Consider the following 26,234-nt stretch of genomic DNA (forward strand, 5'->3'; position numbering starts at 1 on the left):
CTATTTATTAGCATTGCCTTTCACATCGTCATAAACTTGAGAAAATCTGTGCAAATGCTGCTGTTTGAGCAGTAATCTGCATTATGGGTTAATCACCTTTTTGAGGAAAATGTCAAATAATAACAATATAGAATTGTAAAAAAAAAACTACAAACAGGAAAGGGCAATTTACGACTACTAGATTACTTTGAAGATTCACATCGATCAATGAAGCGGTTCAAGAGATAAAAAAAAAAAAAAATTCAAAATTTTCGTTCAATCCAATTTGGCCACCAAACTATGTGATGTATGAATTATTCAAGGACAACATGGTATCTCCAAGGCATGGGGAACATGTGTGAAGTTTCCATTTGATCTGTTCAGCCGTTCTCGAGGAGTGGCTTTTTTAAGGTTTATTGTAAAAAAAACAAAAAAACATAGCTGCCAAATCATTTGACCTATGAGGTCATGGTCACATAATTTTTTGTTCGTTATGGGTATGCGATCATGCATGCAATGTTTCGCCTGGATCTGTTCAGCCATTATGGAGAAAAATGGTTTTTAAGGCTTTTGTGTTAAAAAAAATGGCGGCCGAACCATGTGACCAATGACATCATTATTATTATTATAATAATTATTATTATTATTCCTCCACCAATTTATCACTGGATGACACTCAAGAAATTTCATACTGATCAGATGAAGTTTTGTACTTGTCGAATTATGACGTCATAATGGAGGCACCTATGAAATCATCATTCACATGTTATTCCACATGGAGAGTTCTTCACAATGAGCCAGGCCTCAATTTATTCTACACAGAGCTTTCAGAGATATAGAGGTGCAAAGTTTTTCTGTTTTTCCAAGATGGTGCCCATACCATTTGACCAATGACCTCATGTCCATGAGCCAATATATGTTACCTGTACCACTTGGGGGTTGGGGGGGGGGGGGGAGGATGATGATGATCCATATGCTATTTTTCAAGTAGTATTATATCCCTCGTTTATATTTTCACGTAATGGACATCTGAAATATGCAGCTTTATTTTTACGGTGTAGCCCAAAGGGCAAAGCCGTCTAGAACAGTTTGGCCGTCTGTATGTATGTATGTATGTGTGTGCCCTCAAATGTATACCAATCAGAGCTGAGGATCTGGTCACATGACATGGTGATGTGATTACGTCTGATGTCATTACGGCGGTACAGCGGCTAACTCTCCACACACCGCCATTTTGATTTATATGCCGTTCATGCCGAAGATATAGTCGAACCTGTCATATATCAGAATCGCCATGCTCTACCTTTACGTTTTTCATTCTGTGTGAAACACAAACAAACCGATTGTTAAAATGACCATGAAATATCGAAAGCATCGGCGTTACGTCTTTTCCAACAAAACGGTACGTACCCAACCCTTGTGGGGTATAATCTAGATTACAGTAGATATTCTGTCAGTTCTGTAAGTAAAACTTACCTCACGGGTTTTGGGATTCCTCCAAATTTCTTAGTTTAATGTTATATACAGCATTAGCAACAACACACAACAACATGCATTTTAAAGGCCATTTTCCCTGCTAGAGCGGGGGTTAGCCTTGCGGTCCCCATGACAATCTTCTCCATTTTGCCCTATTTTCTGCATCTCTCCTTGTTAACCCCCTTGCCCGCATTTCTTCTTCCACCATCTTTAGCCAAGTCTTTCTCGGTCTTCCCCGTCTTCTACTTCCTTCTACATTCATTTCCATCACTCTTCTCAACCAGTCACTTTCATCCTTCCTCAACACATGACCAAACCATCTCAACCTGTTCCTCTTCACAGCATCAATCACAGGCTCTATTCCCATCATCTTTCGCAATTCATCATTTGTCTTCCTCTCTCTCAACGATACTCCGCACATCCGTCGAACCATTCGCATTTCCACCCTTTCCAACCTTCGTTGCTGCTCTACATTCATTACCCATGTCTCGCTCCCATAAATCATAACACTTCTCACACATGCAGCATACACCTTTCCCTTCAGCTTCAACGACACTCCCCTCATCATCAGCGCGCCACTCAATTCCCGAAACTTCTTCCATGCACATCTCACTCGAGCAACCGTTGCCGAGTCTGATCCACCTTCTCCATTCAGCATGTCTCCGAGATAGCAAAATGTTTTCACACCTTCCAGCTTCACGCCGTCTCCAAGATCCAACTCAACATTTCCTCCATCTGCAGCTCCCTCTGTGCACACCTTACATTTGAATGTAGCTGCCACACTGGTTAATGACCCTCTCAGACCACTACATTTTTGATGAACCCACTCAGCGCACATTGTACACTGAATGGAGTTCACTCCGACACCCTTCCTACACACAGCACAGGGCCACTTCCCAGTTCTTTCCACCTCACCACATGCTTTACCACTTGCCATCACCTTCGTCTTTCCGATATTCACCTTCAGACCTTTTGTCTCCATACATTCCTTCCACGTGTCCATCTTTTCCTTCCGTCCATCCATACTTTCCGCAATCAACACCAGATCATCTGCATACAACAACTCCCACGGTAAACCCTCCTTTACGTTCTGAGCCAGCACCTCCATCACAGCTACAAATAGTAGTGGACTTAGTACCGACCCCTGATGCACTCCCACCTTCACCTCAAACTCACCACTGTTCCCGTCCTTCGTCCTTACAGCTGTGCGCGCTCTTTTGTACATTGCCATCACTACTCTGATCAACCATTCCTCCACTCCTAACTTCCTCAATGCCCATGTCAATACTTTGCGTGGAACCCGATCGAATGCTTTCTCCAGATCAACAAACCCAAGAAACAACTTCTTCCTATTCTCCATGTACTTCTCCTGCAACTGCCTCACAATGAAAAGCGCGTCTGTCGTTCCTCTTCCTGGCATAAATCCAAACTGCATTTCGTCGATCTTCACTTTATTCCTTATCCTCCTCTCCAACACCCTTTCCAATACCTTCATTCCATGCTCCAATAACTTTATCGCTCGGTACGAGCCACACTCCAGAGGGTCACCTTTCCCCTTGTATAGAGGGACGAGGGTACTCAGTTCCCAAACCACTGGAATGCGGCCTTCTTTCACCACCAGATTACAGATCTCTGTCATTCTCTTCACACCCCAACTTCCTGCTGCCTTCAACATATCTCCCACAACTCCCGTCGGCCCTCCCGCTTTTCTACCCTTCATTGCTTTTATCGCTTCCTCAACTTCCTTCTCAGTTATCTTCTCTGCCGGTCCTAAAACTGGGTTACTCTCTATGTTGCCATCCCATTCATTCTCTGTATTCAACAGCATTTCCATATATCTTTTCCATCTTCCTTTAATTCCATCTGGGTCGACAACGATTTGTCCCACTTCATCCTTCAAGCAGCTCACCCCCATCACATCACACCTCTCTTTCGCTATCTGCTTTGCAATCCTGAATACCGCTCTCTGACCCTCTTCCGAATCCAAGCGTTCTCCGAACATTTTCCTACATGCCTCCTGCGCCTTTGCTACCTCTTTCTTTGCAGCCTTCCTGGCTGCCTTATAACTTTCATGCTCTGCTGTTTCTGCTCCCGTACCCTTCGCCTTCTGCCACTCCTTGAACTTCTTCCTCTTCTCGTCAATCCTCTTTCCAACTTCATCATCCCACCACCATGTTTCCGAGTGCCTCGGTGGTCCTTTTGTCCATCCACATACCTCACCAACGGCTCCCAACAGACTAGCTTCCATTGACATCCAACCACTTTCAAGCTCAACCACATCATCCTCTACCCTACTCAGCCTCTCTTTTAATGCCTCCCTTACTGTCACCTCTTTCAACCTCCACACCTTCATTCTCGGTTGGTACTTCACCCGCCGAGCTCTCCTCGCACCTTTCACCCTTACGTTGCAGACAACCAAGTGCATGACATTGGTCATGAGACAGTTGTACCTTGTGGGGTATAATCTATGCATGACGGAGGGCATGCATGACATTGGTGTCCTGTTTTCTGAGGTGTTTGTAGACAGTGTGGTGAGTGTGACTAGAGTGAGTGATAGGTTGATGATGGTGAAAATGATGATTGGAAAGCTCTTGGTGAACGTCATCTCGGGATATGCTCCGCAGGTTGGTCGGAGCGATGAAGAGAAGGGCAAGTTCTGGTGTGCGATATAGAAGCTGATGGAAAACGTGAAAGATGAGGAAGTTGTTGTGGTAGGAGTAGACCTAGATGGACATGTGGGAAGGAGTATGGATGGTTTTGACGGAGTTCATGGGGGTTACGGATATGGTGTGAGAAATGGAGAAGGTGAAAGGATTTTGGAGCTTGCTGATGGAGCTGATTTGTTGATTTGTAATACTCAGTTCCAGAAAGAGGATAATAAGCTTGTTACATACACGTCAGGTGGGTCGACGACAACCGTTGACTACCTGATGGTGCGTAGGCGAGATAGGGGGCACCTCCGAGACACAAAGGTGATCCCGGGGGAGGAGGCTGTTTCACAGCACCACTTGGTTGTCTGCGACGTAAGGGTGAAAGGTGCGAGGAGAGCTCGGCGGGTGAAGTACCAACCGAGAATGAAGGTGTGGAGGTTGAAAGAGGTGACAGTAAGGGAGGCATTAAAAGAGAGGCTGAGTAGGGTCAAGGATGATGTGGTTGAGCTTGAAAGTGGTTGGATGTCAATGAAAGCTAGTCTGTTGGGAGCCGTTGGTGAGGTATGTGGATGGACAAAAGGACCACCGAGGCACTCGGAAACATGGTGGTGGGATGATGAAGTTGGAAAGAGGAATGACGAGAAGAGGAAGAAGTTCAAGGAGTGGCAGAAGGCGTAGGGTACGGGAGCAGAAACAGCAGAGCATGAAAGTTATAAGGCAGCCAGGAAGGCTGCAAAGAAAGAGGTAGCAAAGGCGCAGGAGGCATGTAGGAAAATGTTCGGAGAACGCTTGGATTCGGAAGAGGGTCAGAGAGCGGTATTCAGGATTGCAAAGCAGATAGCGAAAGAGAGGTGTGATGTGATGGGGGTGAGCTGCTTGAAGGATGAAGTGGGACAAATCGTTGTCGACCCAGATGGAATTAAAGGAAGATGGATATATGGAAATGCTGTTGAATACAGAGAATGAATGGGATGGCAACATAGAGAGTAACCCAGTTTTAGGACCGGCAGAGAAGATAACTGAGAAGGAAGTTGAGGAAGCGATAAAAGCAATGAAGGGTAGAAAAGCGGGAGGGCCGACGGGAGTTGTGGGAGATATGTTGAAGGCAGCAGGAAGTTGGGGTGTGAAGAGAATGACAGAGATCTGTAATCTGGTGGTGAAAGAAGGCCGCATTCCAGTGGATTGGGAACTGAGTACCCTCATCCCTCTATACAAGGGGAAAGGTGACCCTCTGGAGTGTGGCTCGTACCGAGCGATAAAGTTATTGGAGCATGGAATGAAGGTATTGGAAAGGGTGTTGGAGAGGAGGATAAGGAAGAAAGTGAAGATCGACGAAATGCAGTTTGGATTTATGCCAGGAAGAGGAACGACACGTGCTTTTCATTGTGAGGCAGTTGCAGGAGAAGTACATGGAGAAGAGGAAGAAGTTGTTTCTTGGGTTTGTTGATCTGGAGAAAGCATTCGATCGGGTTCCACGCAAAGTATTGACATGGGCATTGAGGAAGTTAGGAGTGGAGGAATGGTTGATCAGAGTAGTGATGGCAATGTACAAAAGAGCAATGTATGTACAATGATGGCAATGTACAATGTACAAAATGTACACAGCTGTAAGGACGAAGGACGGGAACAGTGGTGAGTTTGAGGTGAAGGTGGGAGTGCATCAGGGGTCGGTACTAAGTCCACTACTATTTGTAGCTGTGATGGAGGTGCTGGCTCAGAACGTGAAGGAGGGTTTACCATGGGAGTTGTTGTATGCAGATGATCTGGTGTTGATTGCGGAAAGTATGGATGGACTGAAGGAAAAGATGAACACATGGAAGGAATGTATGGAGACAAAAGGTCTGAAGGTGAATATCGGAAAGACGAAGGTGATGGCAAGTGGTAAAGCATGTGGTGAGGTGGAAAGAACTGGGAAGTGGCCCTGTGCTGTGTGTAGGAAGGGTGTCGGAGTGAACTCCATTCAGTGTACAATGTGCGCTGAGTGGGTTCATCAAAAATGTAGTGGTCTGAGAGGGTCATTAACCAGTGTGGCAGCTACATTCAAATGTAAGGTGTGCACAGAGGGAGCTGCAGATGGAGGAAATGTTGAGTTGGATCTTGGAGACGGTGTGAAGCTGGAAGGTGTGAAAACATTTTGCTACCTCGGAGACATGCTGAATGGAGAAGGTGGATCAGACTCGGCAACGGTTGCTCGAGTGAGATGTGCATGGAAGAAGTTTCGGGAATTGAGTGGCGTGCTGATGATGAGGGGAGTGTCGTTGAAGCTGAAGGGAAAGGTGTATGCTGCATGTGTGAGAAGTGTTATGATTTATGGGAGCGAGACATGGGTAATGAACGTAGAGCAGCAACGAAGGTTGGAAAGGGTGGAAATGCGAATGGTTCGACGGATGTGCGTAGTATCGTTGAGAGAGAGGAAGACAAATGATGAATTGCGAAAGCTGATGGGAATAGAGCCTGTGATTGATGCTGTGAAGAGGAACAGGTTGAGATGGTTTGGTCATGTGTTGAGGAAGGATGAAAGTGACTGGTTGAGAAGAGTGATGGAAATGAATGTAGAAGGAAGTAGAAGACGGGGAAGACCGAGAAAGACTTGGCTAAAGATGGTGGAAGAAGAAATGCGGGCAAGGGGGTTAACAAGGAGAGATGCAGAAAATAGGGCAAAATGGAGAAGATTGTCATGGGGACCGCAAGGCTAACCCCCACTCTAGCAGGGAAAATGGCCTTTTAAAATGCATGTTGTTTGTTGTTGTATTTCGACAGGGGAAACGCTTAGTCTGATCAGTTTGAAATGTATTGAGTGTGACCTGATCTACGCAACAATTATATTGGAGAATGTACATTTTTTTATGCCATCGCTCACGTGGTCTGGCAGCCATATTGCGTCAAACAAAGGGGGAAAAAAACAAAAAAAACCAACCTAAAACAGAAGGGCTGGCTCACACCAAGTTGATTGCGCAGGGTAAGTATTCTATGAATACCATCTATTTTTAAATACTGTACCACAATATGATAACAAACATATTGAAAAACTGCTTGCATACATAATTTATCTGAAAGGTCGTCCCACCAAGTAGTTCAAATAATATGCATGAAAAGGGCTCATTAATATTCATGACCAGTAGCGTAGGCAGCGATGTGTTGTGTGTGTCAAGGAAGAATTAACACCTTTTTTTTTTTTTTTCTTCTTTTTTTTTTTTGAGATTTTCGCCTTCCACCCATCCATAGCATGAGTACCTCGCTTGTCTTTTATATAATGTGAAGTGTGGTGTTTGTGTGCTCGGCTGTCTTTCTGGCACTGCTTTTGAAAAGCTCCACCTGCAGGCAAAGCTCAACATTTGACCTGAAGAAATGCATGATACCAAATGAGATACTATACATTTTAAGCATATGATGATTATACTGATGGCTATTATTAAGGTGCGGATGCAGATCCGGCCTATCGGTGGAATACAAAACATAAGCTGTTCAGTCTGGTGGATTTCTGTGCTCTACTGAGTGCTGTTCTAGTTTAATCTGCCCAAATCGTCACATGGAATGATATTTCCGGAGATTATAGGTGAATTCGTCAGCTGCACGAGATCAATTTCGATCACAGTGAAAGTTTAAAAAATTTACATCCCTCCTAACCCCACACTGCCTTTCAACTTAATGAGGAAGGAATAAACGAGTCACTCGTATACAGTGCATTCAGAAAGTATTCAGACCCCTTCACTTTTTTCACATTTCACAAACAGTTCAATATTGGCTTCATCAGACTACAGAATCTTGTTTCTCACAGTCTGAGAGTTCTTTAGGTGCTTTTTTGCAAACTCCAAGCGGGCTTTCATGTGTCTTTCACTGAGGAGAGGCTTCCGTCTGGCCACTCTGCCATAAAGCCCTGATCGATGGAGTGTTGCAGTGATGGTTGTCCTTCTGGAAGTTTCTCCCAGCTCCACATAGGATCTCTGGAGCTCAGCCAGAGTGACCGTCGGGTTCCTGGTCACCTCCCTTACCAAGTCCCTTCTCCCCGGATTGCTCAGTTTGGCCGGGCGGCCAGCTCTCGGAAGAGTCCTGGTTGTTCCAAACTTCTTCCATTTAAGAATTATGGAGGCTGCTGTGCTCTTGGGAACCTTCAATGCAGCAGAATTTTTTTGGTAGGCTTCCCCAGATCTGTACCTCGACACAATCCTGTCTCCGAGCTCTGCAGGCAGTTCCTTCGACCTCATGGCTTGGTTTTTGCTCTGATATGCATTGTCAGCTGTGAGACCTGATGTAGACAGGTGTGTGCCTTTCCAAATCATGTCCAATCAATTGAATTTACCACAGGTGGACTCCAATCAAGGTGTAGAAACATCTCAAAGATGATCAAGAGAAATGGGAGGCACCTGAGCTAAATTTCAAGTGTCACAGCAAAGGGTATGAATACTTATGTCAATGTGATATCTCAGTTTTTTCTTTTTTTTAAATTTGCAAAACTTTCTAAAATCCTGTTTTCCCTTTGTCATTATGGGGTATTGAGTGTAGATTGATGAGGGAGAAAATGAATTTAAACGATTTCAGCATAAGGCTGCAACATAAGAAAATGTGAAAAAAGTGAAGGGGTCTGAATACTTTCTGAATGTCCTGTATATGACAATTCATTGTTTGTGTATTTGTTTGTTTGACTTATGAACTCCTGAACCACTGGATGGAATGAGTTGAAAGCAGGTGGTTGTGCTCTTGGGAAGGTTTTGGGCAGTCATCATACTTAAATATGCAATTTGGTGTTTGTCTCTTTTTGACCATTATACATTCAGTTGTTACTTATCCAATCTCAAAAAAAACTTTACAGGGTGACTAAAGGGCACACTATGGAGGTTGTAGCGAGTTCATTTCCCCCCACCCCCTCCGCAAGGGGGTTCTCCACCTTGGGCAAAATCCTTGTTAAGGTGTACAGATAGCTTATCGTGGCGTTTTTCCAAGGCCGCTTTCCATAACAAAAGTAATAACACTATTAACTAGAACGGGCACTCGGTAGAGCGCATACCTTCGCCGCAGCTACTGTTCTGTACTTGGCATGGGAGTGTAGGGAACAGAACAGTGAACAGTTTGGTGCTGATTTCATGCAAATCGGATAAGAATTGACCGAGTTATGACAAAAAACGCACATTTTGCAAGGTCGTGACCCTCCTGACCTTTGACCCCCAACCGCTAACAAGGGTAATGTCTTCACTGGGTCATGTCGTATATCACAAGATCGGGCATTGAATTCTGAACATTTTGGCATTAGTTGCATGCCAATTGGATAAAAATTGACCGCGCTATGGTAAAAATACGATTTTGACCTTTTCGTGACCTTGACCTTGACCTTTGACCCGATTGCTCCCAAAATCTAATCAAATGTGTCCCGTATAATAACCAATCATCCCACCAAATTTCATGCAATTCGGTTGAATACTTTTTGAGTTATGCGAATAACATACACACACACACACACACACACAGACATACAAATAAATACACAGCGATCAAAACATAACCTTCCGCTTTTGCGAAGGTAATAATATATTAATGTTATTACAAAACGATATTAATACTGTACTAATAATATCCCCCCTCCCAAGGGGGTTTTTCCTCCTTGACCAAACACTGTGTTAACATGTATAAATAGCTTGTCATGGTGTTTCAGTTTGGGGAAAGCACCCTGTGGGGTGTAAAAGGTATTTTGTACATAGTCTAGGCTCGTGGAAGATCTAGGACTTTTTTTTAGCTCTTACACGAGCCTCGACTCTGTTGGGGGGGGTGGGGGGGGGGGATATATATATATATATAAAACAAAAAAAATAGAAATAAAAGGACACAGAACAGACAGATCAGGACACAAACATAGCAAAGGGGAAACACCAATAGCAGTGTGGAGGGAGATGGAGATGGACAACTAGGAGTGCAGGTAATGATGAGGGGTAAAGGAAAACACGAGGGGTGGACAACGTGGATACATAAGCAAAATTTTGACAAGAGTGGTGGTGGTTGTGGTGGTTTAACAGGTGTCGAAAAGGTCATGGCTTTGGATGGGGGGTAATCTGAGATGGTGGTGAACAGCTGTCTTGAAGACCTGGAGGGAAGAATTGGATCAAAGAGAGTGTGGAAGGCAATTCCACTGTCGGGGAAAGAGAAATAAATGAGTGGAGGTGAGCAGTGGTTCTGGATTCCGGCAGTTTCACTCGGAGGGGGATGCTGATGGACTGCGTGCATCCTGCAGGAATTTTTGAGTGCTGGAGCACAAACAGAGCAGAGGGTGCAAGGTCGGAGAAGAGTCGGTAGAACATGTTATTGTGTGTGATTTATCAGGAATGGAAGACATGTTGCAAGTGTTGACCAGTTTTTATTTTTTTCAAGTTCTGAGGTGAAGGAAGAGGCCACTGCCTGAGGATGAGGGATGTCTTGGCAGAGGGTGAAGAAAGGGTTCTGTTGAGAGCCACACATTGGCTACAAGAATGGAGGAAGTCACTAATCCAAGAGTGGGGTTGGCATTGGATTTCATAGGCAGAGAGTTTGATGGACAGTGTTTAAGTGACTCAGTTCTGCTTGCCGGACACTTTTGACCTGCTGTTTGACCTTTGTGGCATGTAATCATGAGTTCAAATCGTCTTTTAAACAACATTTCACCATTTCGCCAAAAGAGTGGCAAGTTCAAGAGGATCAACCATAATTGGTCTGTTCCTGAATGCAAATTGGACTGAAAGGAATTATCGGAAATACCAGAAATATCCGTGGGTCCATTTACTGTTGTGCAAATAGGGAGATGGGTTTTTACCATTTACTGTTGATACATTTATTGGGGTGGTTGTGGTTATAACAAGAAAAATAAATAAATTTTTTTAAAAACACACACACACACACACACACACACACACACACACACACACACACACACACACCTTTCACCAATAGATGTAAAATCAGGTATAATTTTCTTGTTGCACCAGAAACAACCAGAATTACATATTTATTATGGCACATGCAGCCCATGCCACTCTCGCACAACCCCCATCTCTCCCTCCCCACCCTGTGCTCTGCTCAAACGTGATTAATAGTAAATATTATTTTTAACTTGCATCGACGAGACCCAGATATGACGTACCCATTGCATGGTGTTAAGAAGCACTTAGGTTTTTTTTTAGAACACGCCCATTGACGAACATTCAGCCTTTCACGGGGCCATATTGTCGGGAGATTTTCTTTTCAATATGGACAGCATCATATCAACTTTTTGGATGAGTTGATCAGGCAGTCTCTAACTGTTTATTTGTGCAGAGATATGCCCCTTTCTTGCAGGTGCGCTTCAAATTACTTTTGGCTTCTTTAAAAGTTTTTTTTTTTTCGTCATTTCATTCTACATTCCTTATCTGGGAGGCATGAAAGATGTCCAGGCTGTACCAATTAACTTTGTTACTCGGGGTTTCTGTGCATGCTCACCGAGCAGTCTGGGGCAGATTGCATCATTTTGAAAGTTGCGTATTCTGGGGCAATTATAACCCATCCGTATGGACTGGTTCTTCGCTCGTGACTCATTTATTCTAAAGTACACATGTTTTAAGGTACACAGTGGTATGAAAAATATTGTATCTTTCAAATTATTGTGTATACTGAAGTAAATTGCATGTTGTCTGTTACACAGGTCATGTGATAAAAACCACAAGTATGATGAAGTGTATATATATTTTTTGAAAAACTTTATCTAGAAAATAAAATTTTCTCCTGCTGTATTTAGGCACTCGTTCAATTACTGCAGCATTTGATGGACGATTCTTTGAGTGAGTATGGGCTTGGTATGGGACAAATTGAATCAAAAGGGAAATTCACCGATTTAATTGTGGCTCAGATCCTGAAGAGGGAGGTTGAAAGTACCAACCGAGAATGAAGGTGTGGAGGTTGAAAGAGGTGACAGTAAGGGAGGCATTAAAAGAGAGGCTGAGTAGGGTCGAGGATGATGTGGTTGAGCTTGAAAGTGGTTGGATGTCAATGAAAGCTAGTCTGTTGGGAGCCGTTGGTGAGGTATGTGGATGGACAAAAGGACCACCGAGGCACTCGGAAACATGGTGGTGGGATGATGAAGTTGGAAAGAGGATTGACGAGAAGAGGAAGAAGTTCAAGGAGTGGCAGAAGGCGAAGGGTACGGGAGCAGAAACAGCAGAGTATGAAAGTTATAAGGCAGCCAGGAAGGCTGCAAAGAAAGAGGTAGCAAAGGCGCAGGAGGCATGTAGGAAAATGTTCGGAGAACGCTTGGATTCGGAAGAGGGTCAGAAAGCAGTATTCAGGATTGCAAAGCAGATAGCGAAAGAGAGGTGTGATGTGATGGGGGTGAGCTGCTTGAAGGATGAAGTGGGACAAATCGTTGTTGACCCAGATGGAATTAAAGGAAGATGGAAAAGATATATGGAAATGCTGTTTAATACAGAGAATGAATGGGATGGCAACATAGAGAGTAACCCAGTTTTAGGACCGGCAGAGAAGATAACTGAGAAGGAAGTTGAGGAAGCGATAAAAGCAATGAAGGGTAGAAAAGCGGGAGGGCCGACGGGAGTTGTGGGAGATATGTTGAAGGCAGCAGGAAGTTGGGGTGTGAAGAGAATGACAGAGATCTCTAATCTGGTGGTGAAAGAAGGCCGCATTCCAGTGGATTGTGAACTGAGTACCCTCGTCCCTCTATACAAGGGGAAAGGTGACCCTCTGGAGTGTGGCTCGTACCGAGCGATAAAGTTATTGGAGCATGGAATGAAGGTATTGGAAAGGGTGTTGGAGAGGAGGATAAGGAAGAAAGTGAAGATCGACGAAATGCAGTTTAGATTTATGCCAGGAAGAGGAACGACAGACGCGCTTTTCATTGTGAGGCAGTTGCAGGAGAAGTACATGGAGAAGAGGAAGAAGTTGTTTCTTGGGTTTGTTGATCTTGAGAAAGCATTCGATCGGGTTCCACGCAAAGTATTGACATGGGCATCGAGGAAGTTAGGAGTGGAGGAATGGTTGATCAGAGTAGTGATGGCAATGTACAAAAGAGCGCGCACAGCTGTAAGGACAAAGGACGGGAACAGTGGTGAGTTTGAGGTGAAGGTGGGAGTGCATCAGGGGTCGGTACTAAGTCCACTACTATTTGTAGCTGTGATGGAGGTGCTGGCTCAGAACGTAAAGGAGGGTTTACCGTGGGAGTTGTTGTATGCAGATGATCTGGTGTTGATTGCGGAAAGTATGGATGGACTGAAGGAAAAGATGAACACGTGGAAGGAATGTATGGAGACAAAAGGTCTGAAGGTGAATATCAGAAAGACGAAGGTGATGGCAAGTGGTAAAGCATGTGGTGAGGTGGAAAGAACTGGGAAGTGGCCCTGTGCTGTGTGCAGGAAGGGTGTCGGAGTGAACTCCATTGAATGTACAATGTGCGCTGAGTGGGTTCATCAAAAATGTAGTGGTCTGAGAGGGTCATTAACCAGTGTGGCAGCTACATTCAAATGTAAGGTGTGCACAGAGGAGCTGCAGATGGAGGAAATGTTGAGTTGGATCTTGGAGACGGCGTGAAGCTGGAAGGTGTGAAGACATTTTGCTACCTCGGAGACATGCTGAATGGAGAAGGTGGATCAGACTCGGCAACAGTTGCTCCAGTGAGATGTGCATGGAAGAAGTTTCGGGAATTGAGTGGCGTGCTGATGATGAGGGGAGTGTCGTTGAAGCTGAAGGGAAAGGTGTATGCTGCATGTGTGAGAAGTGTTATGATTTATGGGAGCGAGACATGGGTAATGAACGTAGAGCAGCAACGAAGGTTGGAAAGGGTGGAAATGCGAATGGTTCGACGGATGTGCGGAGTATCGTTGAGAGAGAGGAAGACAAATGATGAATTGCGAAAGATGATGGGAATAGAGCCTGTGATTGATGCTGTGAAGAGGAACAGGTTGAGATGGTTTGGTCATGTGTTGAGGAAGGATGAAAGTGACTGGTTGAGAACAGTGATGGAAATGAATGTAGAAGGAAGTAGAAGACGGGGAAGACCGAGAAAGACTTGGCTAAAGATGGTGGAAGAAGAAATGCGGGCAAGGGGGTTAACAAGGAGAAAAAAAACAAAAAAAAAAACAAGGCAGTTAACAAGGAGAGATGCAGAAAATAGGGCAAAATGGAGAAGATTGTCATGGGGACCGCAAGGCTAACCCCCGCTCTAGCAGGGAAAATGGCCTTTAAAATGCATGTTGTCGTTGTTGTATCCTGAAGAGGGCCGAGGAAATGTGCAGTGTAAATCGACAAAAAGGCCTTTCACAACTTCAGAAGATCGAACATTGAAGTTTCACTGCCTCAAGGACAAAGCAGTATAAACTGATCAGCTGTGGGTCTTGGAAGACTATTCTTGAATGCCTGAACAGTCATACATTATAAAATAGTTTTGTGGATTTGTGTCACCATACCTGTTTGCTTCAAATGCCATTTTCCACCACAACCCCAAAAAATGGGGATGGCATGCCTAAGTGGGCTATAAGCCATTTCAGTGTTGCTGTGGCTGTATGCTTGGCATTGTCCTGTTGCAAATTAAATCTTCGACACATTCTAAGGTCTATTGCACTCTGAAGCACATTCTCCTCAATGATTTGCCTGTAGTTGGATCCATTCGTTATTCCATCTATCCTTGCAAGCCTACCAGTCCCTGCCACTGAAAAGCATCCCCAAAGCATGATGCTGCCAACATCATTGTTCACGTTAGGGATGGTGTTAGATGGGTGATGAGCTGTGCTCGTTTTCTGCGAGATGTAGCCAAAGAGTTCAACTTTCGTCTCATCAGATCACAGAATCTTTTGCCTCATGCTCTCAGAGACGTTCATGTGCCTTTTTGCAAACTCCAGGCTTGCTGTCATGTGCATTTTTCTCAAGGAGGGGCTTTCGTCTGGCCACTCTTCCAGAAAGCCTGGATTTGTGAAGTGCTGCAGAGATTGTTGGCCTTCCAGAAGGTTCTCCCATCTCAGCCAAGGAAACCTAGTTCTGTCAGAGTGATCATTGGGTTTTTGGTCACCTCTCTGACCAAGGTCCTTCTTGCCCGGTTTCTCAGTTTTAGTCGGATGGCCAGCTCAAGGAAGTTTAATATTATTTCCATTTCCTAATGATGTATCTTTCAACACTCTAGAAATGGTTTTCTGCCCTTCTGCAGATCGATGCTGCCTCACAATTCTACCTCTGAGTTCTATGGACAGTTCCTTGGACTTCATGGTTGTGTTTCTGATCTGACATGCACTGTCAACTGTGGGACCTTGTATGGAAAGGTGTCTTTCTAAATCATGTCAAATCAATTGAATTGGCCACAGGTGGACTCAAATCAAGTTGAAGAGACATCAAGGTTTATCAAAGCAAATTGGATGCACCTGAGCTCAATTTGGATTGTCATAGCAAGGTGGTTGAATGTTTATTGATGCAAGACATTTCAGCTTTTCTTTTTTAATTTATTTGTAAAAGTTTCTTTAATAAAAAAAAATGTTTTTCACTTTGACATTATGGCTTATTAGTCCCCTATCGGTGTACACCGGAGGGGACTATAGGTTTGCACTCCATCCCTCCGTCTGTCTGTCACGCAAAGAACAGCTTTCCGGACTTTTTTTCTAAACTCTTAATGCTAATGATTTCAAACTTGGTACATGGTTTCCTCATGGTAAGTTACAGATCAAGTTCGAACTTCACGACGTTTCGATCATTTTTGACAAAGTTATGGCACTTTGAACTTTGGTAATTTCCCCAACAGTTTTCCGGACTATAATTTGGAGTGCGGTAAGTCAAAGCTGTTAATATTCCTTGTTTTAACTCCAATTTACATTCTGTTTCCACTTTTAGTGAGAAGTAGAGGTCTGTGCAACCATTCATAAACTTTATTTGGTGCAAATTGGATAATTTTTAGCCGAGTTACCTCAGACCGTGAGTTGGTAATTATATAATTCACACAGTGCAATATGTGTAATTTCCCCAACAGTTTTCCGGACGACAGACTGCCGGTAGGGGACATGTATTGCAGCGCAATACTCAGAATGCTTGTTTATTATGTGTAGATCAGTGACAAAAAAAATCTCAATTTAATCCATTTTATATTCAGATTGTAGCACAACAAAAAGTGAAAAAGGTCTAGGGGTGTGAATACTTTCTGAAGGCACTGTATATCATCTGGTGATTTGAAGTTCCACCTGTATATTTACACGGGCAACAGTTCATTCGGTGATGCAATGGAAAATAATTTCTCCTTGACCATCATGAGGCATACTGTCTGTCATCCATCTGCAGTACCGGAGATTGTGTGGTTGTATTTCCAGCTGTTGTCGTGTGGGGGTCACCTCATCTTTATCTGCACTGTGAATACTTGGGACTACATCCTTTTCCTGAAATACCATTTAAGGTCTGCTAACTAAGATCATTTTGGAATGACTGGAAAATGCATTTCCAACATGATTCCACTCCCTGCTGCAGGGTAATAGTGGTGAGTGCTATGAAGTTTATTTCAATAAGGTGAACGTTTGTCATCTCGTTGTAACTTAACAACAAATCGACTTTTCTTCAAATTGATTGATGCTTATTCTCCCAATGTGAAGGGTTACCAGCATAATGCTGTCCGAATACACACGCAGTCCTGGCTTGGAAGCGGGTGTCATCTCAACCCGCCTGAAAACTGCCGGAAAGCTTTAGGCAGAAACTTGGCTGAAAAGGTGCCAAGAACCATGATTGAGCTTCAGACCTCTTTGCGAGTATCGATTGAGAAAGTTTGAGGTTGAATGCGACCTGAATCTAATCTCATCCACACCCATGAGGTGCGAAGCTGTCATCAAGGTTAAAGGAGGTCCAATGAAGTACTCTTCTTGGTTAATAAACTCGATCTTGTTTCTCCAACATTTGTTCATTTTATAGGGTATTTAATTTTTCCTGTTTACTATATAAATGTTTGCCTCATGTGAAATATGGACCTTTTGAAACATTATATATTAAACTATTTTTTCCTTTCATTGAATGAAATTTATTATTATTTTCAATTTTGTATTTATTTTTTAAAAACCTCAAAAACAATTTTCTTACGCAAAACATTGACGTACGAGCTTTAAGTAGAGAATATCAATATTGAAATTGCAAGAAACAACAAAAGTACAAGTCATAAAAATGTATACAAAACGTCCCACAAATGTACATTAGCAGTTGCGGGTCGACCTTGCACGACAGAGTGCAAGATAAAGAAAAAAAAATGAGTTTGTCACATGGTGATGGTTAAAGAAAGTCCCCTCTTCCTCATTTATTTTTTTTTCACCACTGACCTCCCATGAACGTCCTCTTTCTTTACGCTCTTCTAATTGTTTTATCTATTTCCTTCCCATCCACTTTTTGTGTCCTGAAGCAGATTTAAAACGACCCAGTCCTCGTGCCCGTTTGGGGGCAATGCAGGCACGGGTTCGCTGTTCACAGTGCATGACTGCTCTTCGACGTGGGCAGACTGCTTTCCAGCGTAAAGGCTCACAGCGCCTCTTCTGCTCTACTGCCTGCCTCATTGCATGCTTTGGTCAACCACAGGCTCAGCCACAGCCACAACCAAGACTATGTGCTTGCTGTCATTGGTGAGATTTTTGAGAGGAAAGAGGAGTAAAATAAGTAACCATTTCTACTGTTTTATTACCGTCCAAAGAGCAAAATATCAAACGATGTAAGAGTGATAGGCATTGGATGCGATGTTTTATGCATTGATTAATGATCCTGATTATTACCTGCTGGACGGAGGTTATGTTTTCACCTTTGTTTGTCTGTCTGTTTGTGATTAGGATATCTCGAAAAGTTATTGACGGACTCTGCCAAAACTTGGTGGACTCGTTGAATGTGTGACAGACTAATTGATTTGATTTTAGTGAAGATCCGGATGAGATAATTTTTCAAGTGATTCTTCACCATTGAGAGATGGGGTCAAAACTATATCTAGTACGACATCTCAAAAGGTTATGGATAGATTCGTGCAAAACCTGGTGGACAGGTAGGCAGTGTGACGAGGGCAAATTGTTTATATTTCCGTGAAGATCCGGATACTACAATCTTCCGGATCCGGATACTAGAATCTTTGAAGTGATTCTTCACCATTGAGAGATGGGTGCAAAAACGATACATAGCATTATGTCTCAAAGTTATGGACTTGAACGACACTCGCAGAGCGCATAGTCTCACCTGGCATGCTCATTCTGGACAAAAATAATATCGTTAACTGAACAAGGTTTGGTCATGTGTTGAGGAAGGATGAAAGTGACTGGTTGAAAAGAGTGATGGGAATGAATGTAGAAGGAAGTAGAGGACGGGGAAGACCGAGAAAGACTTGGCTAAAGATGGTTGAAGAAGAAATGCGCGCAAGGGGGTTAACAAGGGGAGATGCAGAAAATAGGGCAAAATGGAGAACATCGTCATGGGGACCGCAAGGCTAACCCCCGCTCTTGCAGGGAAAATGGCCTTAAAATGCCTGTTGTTGTTGTTGAACAAGCTAGTATTATGACCCACTGCTATTGCCGATATACCTATATTATCCATGCACCCTATTATGTCGCATACATTGCCATTATCCGTAGCTTTATTAATTGTTGATTGATTATTGGGATATTGAACGACTTCTTTTGTGCATGTTAAGGTGAAATTGCGTCCATGAAGGTGAATATGAAATAAATCTCAAACTATATTTTCCCATGCCTAGTCGATCATATGTAGTAAGTTTCGCATCTATCTGTGAAGCGGTTCTAGGGAAGGAGATTGTTTTACATTTTTATTTGCAATCTGACATGGCATTTAGACCATGTGACTGATGTCATCAATTGAATTCTTCACTCGCATCCGGTCGTCGATCAGATGTATGAAGTTGTTTCAGATTTGTTTTCGATTTGATCAATTATGGCTGGAATACCACTTCACCGATGTCGTTGTTATCACTTAATATACCCAATGGGAACTTGATGACATTATATGCCAAGTTTTAATTTTTTTCATCGAGTGGTTTTGGAGATGTCCAATTTATTTTATTTAGTCCAATATGGCTACCATACCAGGTGAACTTTGGCATCAGCATTATCATGTCGATACAATATTCTCTATTGCGAGTGCCTCCTATGTTTAAGGTTTCGCATCAATCGGAGAAGCGGAGAGAAAATATTTTAAGTGAAACTATATAGACGTGGACATACACACGCCCACGCGCACATCATGCATTGAGACCTGGTAGGTCTCCATTCCATCTCCTGAAACCCACCCACGTAGCAGCCAATGAAAGCAACTTGCACACAAGCACACACATTGCAATAGACTTGCAACCCCTCTGTGGTGAGACTAAAATACAGGCTGAGAAATTCCATTGATGTTGATGAAAATTCTTCAATATCTATTTTTTTCGGAAGTAGTTCCACCCCTCCCCCCCCCCCCCCCACCACTCCTCCCTCTCCCCTATCCAAAAATTTGGACCCCTATTCTTCCCTTTTTTATTCGTCCCTTATTTGCCAACCAATCGCTCTGAAACTCGGTAGACCGTAGGATCACTCGGTCTTAAAAAATTTTTTATTTTAGATCGGGGCCCTCCCAGGTCATCAGGGGGTTACCCCCAAATCCAGCAGGGGTCTGAACTACAACATAAAGAGGACTGTCAGCCCACTCGGGGCTATTTATGGAAGTTGCTCTTGTACCGTTTGTGTATTTGCCATGTATAAATGACAAACTAAACTGAATTTGGATTCTTCATATGTGTCTAGTGAGGTGTGGCCAGGTGGTGGACAGGCTATTGTTGCCCAAGCCCCAGATGGAGACACTTTCCTGGAGTTCTGCAGTTCTGGCTGCCTGGCCCGACATGAAGAGAACACCATGAAGGAAAACGCAGTTACTAGTTTGGCGAAGCCTTTTGTTGGCTGTGATATGTGTGGGAAGCAAGCTCAGGTATGGCCCAGCGAGTCTTTTTTTTTTTTTTTTCCCCCTTGCACAAGAAGCTGCATTTGTATGTGGGGTTTTCAAAAAGTTCTTATTTTATCAAAAAAAGTTTTAACTTTTGAAAAACAAAATATTGGCTCAGGTAAGAGTGAGGTGACAAAGGGTAGAAGGCAAAGCACTGACGGTGTGGTGGTGGGCCGACTGGACGAAACAAGCAAAGAGATTAACAAGCAGTGGGCAGAGGCAGAGACAGATAGATGGGGGGGGGGGGGGGGGGGGATTTGAAGGGCAGGTTGGGTTTGACAAGGACGAATTGATTCAATTTTGCTGAAGATGCAGATACAGGTGCTGTAATTTGTTTCTTCATTATTGAGAAATGGGGCCCAAAATGATATTTTGCATGATATTACAATTGTGGATGGATTATGACAAGGCTTTGGTGGATTAAATGGGTAGGTGACGAGAAGAAGCAGATCAGATTTTGGTTAAAGTCCGGATGCAGATGTGTGTGGGATATCAGTGCCGTATATCAGTGGGATACAAAAGGTAAAAGCAATCCTGGCGTAGCGAGTGCAGTCCTAATTTAATATGAGATGAAAGATCCTTTTATTGGCATTTATTAATTATTTTCATGTTCAGAAGAATATAGAAAAGGCTGATGCTTCATTTAAGCAATTGTTTCCTCCTTTCTTACTGCTTTGAACAGCGGTCAGTGGGAAGAAAATTAGTTGTGATTGGGGTAATCACCAATCAAAGGCTCCTAAGCTCCTGGGATGTCAATGATTTATATTGTGATGGAAACCTCAGCCTTGAACACAAATCCTCCAGGAGAAGGTGCAGTTTGGTTTGAAAGGATGTGGAAATGTTGACATCATCCCAAGGAGGCTCATGGCTTGTTTCGGTCATGATTTTGGCACTTTTTCACTTCATATGTACATACTGTAATATCAAATCGAAGATAAAATTGAGGTGTGTCTTTTCACTATTTTATATCTAGTATTAAATCTAAAATAAATTTTACATGTGATTTTTAAAAAATCACTTTTTCACTTTCTTTTTTTATGAAATATTAACCAAGATAAATTTAAGGTGCATTTTATCTCACCTGAGCTATAGACCAATCCGATAAGGACAATCGTGCCCCCTTCGCCGATAGGCGGCGCTCTTGCGTCCACCATTACTGGGAGGCGTCCCGATCCAAACAACTCCAGCTGGCTGCGCCAGCACAACTATCATCGCGATCGTACATAAAAAGTGTCCGTGATCGTTCTCAAGTGTTTCTCTATACGTGTGGAGCGGTCGTGGACACCTGGCACCTGAAGGCACACGATGCAAACCCCGTTTTCGGCGATATCGCCATGCGCCGTAGGCACACGGCCATGCCGCCCTGAAGGTACCTGCCACCTGGGGGTACCCGGTTTCCACTTCCACCTGCACCAAACCTGTTTTGTTAGTAACCGCATACCCTATGCTACGCCATGCCGAGCCCCCTTCTGCCTTAGCCCCGAGTTTCTCGACCACTACGATAACGACTCCTCTGACCGACCCGACTAGGTGCCCGTCCCTTCATCGACTCCTCCATACGGCCAGGTCTTGGCGGCCGTACCACAGCCGCCCAGCATAGATTCTTCCCTCAGAGTCCACCTCCACCCGGGCCGGCCACCCCTGTCAACTACGGCTAGGCCCAGAGTGGCCGCTGCCGAGCCCCAAGTTCCTTGATCACGAGGGTCGCGACTCGTCTGGCAGACGCGACTGGGCCTCCGTCCCTTCGTGTGGGCCGCCTCACCGGCTCCTTATCGCTTCATTGACTATTCCATACGGCCAGGTCACGGCGGGTGTATCACTGCCGCCCCGCATGGATTCTTCCCTCAGAGTCCACCTCCGCGCGGGCCGCCACACTGGCTCCTCACCGGTCGTATAGCTCGGTGGAGCGGTCGTATCGTCCACGATTCCATCTTCTCCGATGAATCTAACAAACAAATATATTTTGTATCGATATTCTTTCGACAAAGTGAATTGAGACCGGTAACTGCATGTAATCTGAACGCAGGAGAGCAAGCCGAATGAAGCGGACGCCTCCCAACTATGGCGGCATCTATAGAGGGCGCCCGTCCATTGAACCCTCCGTCGGATCGGTCTAAAAGGAAACTTATAATTATACATTACAGTGGATTAAATGGTTTAGTTTATGGCCTACCTGCTATATGGTGTATTGGTCAGCTGGTTCAGTTGTCTTAGATTTAAGACTTATTTTGCCAGTTGCGGCAACGCGTTTAATGAGTGCTCCAGAGCTGGCCTTTAATGTAAAAAAAAAAAACACTACTTACTTACTTGGTCAACCAAAATCAATTTTCGTTTCCTACTCTTTTTTTTTTTCTATTCTGGGAAAAAAAGAAAAGTGTAATATTGGAGACTTTAAAACACTGAGGTCATTCGGCTCACATTTGAAGTCTGTTCTTTATGCAATGAACCGAGGCCACAAATACAGTCGGGCCCCGACATTTGTGGTCCCAACATTCGCGGGGTCCCTGTATTCGAGGTTGATAAATTGCGACCGGCGTCTGCATTTGCGGCCCAGTGTCACGCATATTCATGGTTTTTCGTGGGCACAAAAATGTTTTTCCAAGAGCCGCAATCATGACACAGTTCTAAAACGTACACTACATGACCAAAAGTATGTGGACACCCGAACATCACACATCGCATTCCAAAATCATGGGCATTAATATGGAGGTGGTCCTCCCGTTGCTGCTATAACAGCCTCGCCTCTTCTGGGAAGGCTTTCCACCAGATGTTGGAACATTGCTGCGGGGATTTGCTTCCATTCAGCCACGAGCATTAGTGAGGTCGGGCACTGATGTTGGGTGATTAGGCATGGCTCGCAGTCAGTGTTCCATTTCATCCCAAAGGTGTTCGATGGGGTTGATGTCAGGGCTCTGTGCAGGTGTTACGGATTTGTCACTTCTGTCTTTGTGGTTTTCATCCACTGGAAGTATATTTAGTTCCATGTACTATTATTGTTATAGTTTGAGTGAAATGGAGATAACTGGCTTCATAAGTAAAAATTAGTGTTTTAAAAGAAAAACGAAATGGATCAGGAGAAACTGGAAGAGGAGGAAGAAGAAGCGGATCAAGTGAGATCAGGAGAGAAAGGCCGATCTGCTTCGAGGTATTGATCGGACGCTGGCGAACGTTGGTCACGAGCGAATATTGGTTTCCCTGGGAAAGGGATTCCTGTGACAGTCGTTATCGCTGTGGCAGATAAACCTGCGTGACGGGTTTTGCGGTTGGCTCCGAAAGTGAATCAGTATTGGAGAGCAGGTACGCCTCCATTACGGGCCCGTCCGCCATTTTGCCTCACACCAGCCATTTCACCTCGCGCCACCAGTTAGCCGGGTTCGCGTGTGTGTCGTGGATTTTGCCTGCGAATTCGTGGTTCTCCGTTTGGGAGCTGCTACTCGTTCATATCAGCGTCCTTGTCTGGGGAACTGAAGGTGTGAATTCCCAGTCGCCTTTTGGGTGAACTTTTGCCTGACCGACGTCGGCCCGACACCCACCCAGCGGCTCTTCGGCAGTGTCGACTGTCAGCCGTCCTGGGTTCTGGTCTCAGTACGACCTGTTTTCTTGTGATCACTGGAGCGTGGATCGACTTTGGGCCTGGTGCAGTGACAGTGACTTTGGGGGTGTTACATTTCCCTCACGTTGAGTACCGTGAGTTATTGAGTTAAGAAACTGGTGGTACCATCATAGGAATTATATGGTGTTTGTTGTGCAATTGAGATTTTAGTGTACTTGTGCAAGTTGTTATTATTGTGTGATATTAATACAATACTTGGTTTTTGGTATCAACTCATTGGTGTGGTTTCACCATTGGTCATTGGCACACATAATAGCACATCTTTCTGTCGTGACTCCTTTCGGGGCTCGGAGGTACACCGTGACCGGGGTTTTGGGAGGAGCACGTAACAGAAATTGGGGGCTTGTCCGGGATAGAATTCCCCAAAATTCCCAAAATTCCCAAATTTGGAATTTTCTAACATTCCCAAATTTGTATTTCTGAAAATTTGGAAATTTTTGTGTGAAGGTTAACAGGTGCTAACTAATAGTCACCATGGTGTTTGACGTAGAAAAGTTTGCAACGTCCCCTAACGAGGCACAGTTCCAGGCGTTAAAAAGATCGGAACTCATGATATTGGCCAAATATTGTAACTTGGAGGTCCGAGTTAGTATGAATAAAGCAGAGATGCAGACATTGGTGGTAGAATCTCTCGTGGGACAAGGAACATGGGAAGAGGTAGCCTTGGATTGGTTACCAGAGGAAAAAGGAAATCTGGAGCTCCGGAAAATGGAGATGCAACTGCAGAGCCAGGAAAGGTTAAAAGAGTTGGAATGGAAAGTGGAAAAGGAAAGAGCAGAAAGGGAACGAGAACTCGAGGAGAGAAGAGCAGAGGAAAGAGCAGAGTAAAGGAGAGCCGAAAGGGAGTCAAAGGAACGGGACATGGAGTATCAGAGGGAACTTAAACTCAAGAAGCTTGAATTGCTGGGGGAACGGAGAGAAGTAGTATCCATGCCGGCTAGTTCGACACACAGTCAGAACTCTTGGGATGTTGGTAGGCATGTGAGGCTGGTTCCACCCTTTAATGAAAAGGAGGTAGCCAAGTTCTTTTTACACTTTGAGAAGGTGGCTCAAATCTCCCGCGATGAAGCTAACTCCAAGGGCCTCTCACTCACTCACCGCAGGCAGGTTGGTGGTCTTTCCGTCTTCTACCGACTCCTCTCTGGCCTTTCTTCCCCCCCCCCCCCCCCCCAGCTCTCTCTGGGCTCTGTCCCGCAGGTATTCCTACAGGTCGCACAAGATCTGCCTGCAACCCTCTTATGGTTAAACTGCCAAAATCAAGACTCTCTGCTCACCTTCACTCCTTCATTCCTCTTTTATCCTGCCTCTGGAACAAACTCCCTCACTCTCTTCAATCCCACTCCACCCTCCAGGTCTTTAAAACAGCTGTTCACCACCATCTCTGATCTTCCCCCATCTAAAACCTTAATCTTTTCTACCCCCGCTAATTTCACCCCAATTCCACTTTTTTGAAATACCAACTTCTGTCCTGGAAGTCCTTGGTGTCCTTGTGTTTTATACTTCTCCCGCCCCCCCCCCCCTTCCCACGCCTCCTCCCCCCAAGCCCTCTCCCTCCCACACATCTCCCTGCTCTCTCAAGTGTTTGTGTGCTTCCCCTTCCCTCCCCATCTTGTCTTCCGCTCCCTCTTTTTATATATTTTGTTTGTCTGGTTGATTTGTTTGTGAAGTAAATGTCAGCTCTTTCACGAGCCTCGATTCAGTATACAACAACAACAACAACAAAAAAAAGTTGAAATGGCCTGTGGGGTAATGGACTATGTTAGTACAAAGTGTTCTGGTGGGTAAAGCTCAAGATATCTATTCGGCTTTACCGATTGACCAATGTGCAGATTGTGAGATAGTGAAGAAAGCCATTCTTAAAGCCTATGAATTGGTCCCTGAAGCTTACCGACAAAAATTCAGGAATGCCAGGAAGAGGGAGAGTGAGACCCATGTGGAGTTTGCCAGAATGAAGGAAACTATGTTTGATAGGTGGTGTGACTAAGGAGATTGGGAAAGACTTCAACCGTTTACGACAATTGATCTTGGTGGAGGAATTCAAACAGTGTGTCCACGTGGACATTAAAGTGCATCTGGATGAAAAAAAGGTACCGGAGTTATATGAGGCAGCAACAGTGGCAGATGACTATGCCTTGACACACCGGATGGGGTTCCACAAACCTAACTTCCCGCCTAGAGTTAGCCAGGGGAGTTACGGTAAATCAGGTTCGGAGAACAAATTTTCATGGAGGCGGCCTGGAGAGGACTATGGGGACAAATCTGATACCGCGACTTTTAGGGATCAGAAGACTGCAGTTCCAAGACATACCTATCTTCCGGGGGGCCCGAGGCAGACCACGAGTTTTTCCTCCGGACTTACTTGCGCTTTTTGCAAGAAACCTGGGCATTTGATGTCCCAATGTTACGCCCTGAAAAGGAAAAATCAGGAGCGGAGTCAGACTAGTACAACTCCGAATGCATTGGCCAATGCGAGAAATCGTCCTTGGAGTACAGTGCCTTGTGAAGGTTCCCGTGCCAAAGTTACGGCATCACAGAACGACCTTGTCCAAGAGGGTTACAAACCTTTTATTTCCGAGGGGTTTGTGTCACTGGATGGG

General features: G+C 44.4%; 1 protein-coding gene across 3 annotated transcripts in view; it reads left to right on the top strand.

Moving 5' to 3' along the window:
• Positions 1 to 26,234, top strand: part of LOC137412691 (uncharacterized) — an 85,852-nt gene that overhangs the window by 6,428 nt on the left and 53,190 nt on the right. For 2 of the 3 annotated variants that reach the window (XM_068097976.2, XM_078780868.1), the window contains exons 3-4: positions 17,461 to 17,677; positions 19,829 to 20,009. In XM_068097976.2, the coding sequence (XP_067954077.2) occupies positions 17,461 to 17,677; positions 19,829 to 20,009 (398 nt within the window). The remainder of the gene's footprint in view (positions 1 to 17,460; positions 17,678 to 19,828; positions 20,010 to 26,234) is intronic. The other variant, XM_068097977.2, reaches the window with a different exon arrangement.

This window comes from Myxine glutinosa, chromosome 6 (genome assembly GCF_964187855.1).
Source record: "Myxine glutinosa chromosome 6, kmMyxGlut1.1, whole genome shotgun sequence".
Lineage (NCBI taxonomy): Eukaryota > Metazoa > Chordata > Myxini > Myxiniformes > Myxinidae > Myxine > Myxine glutinosa.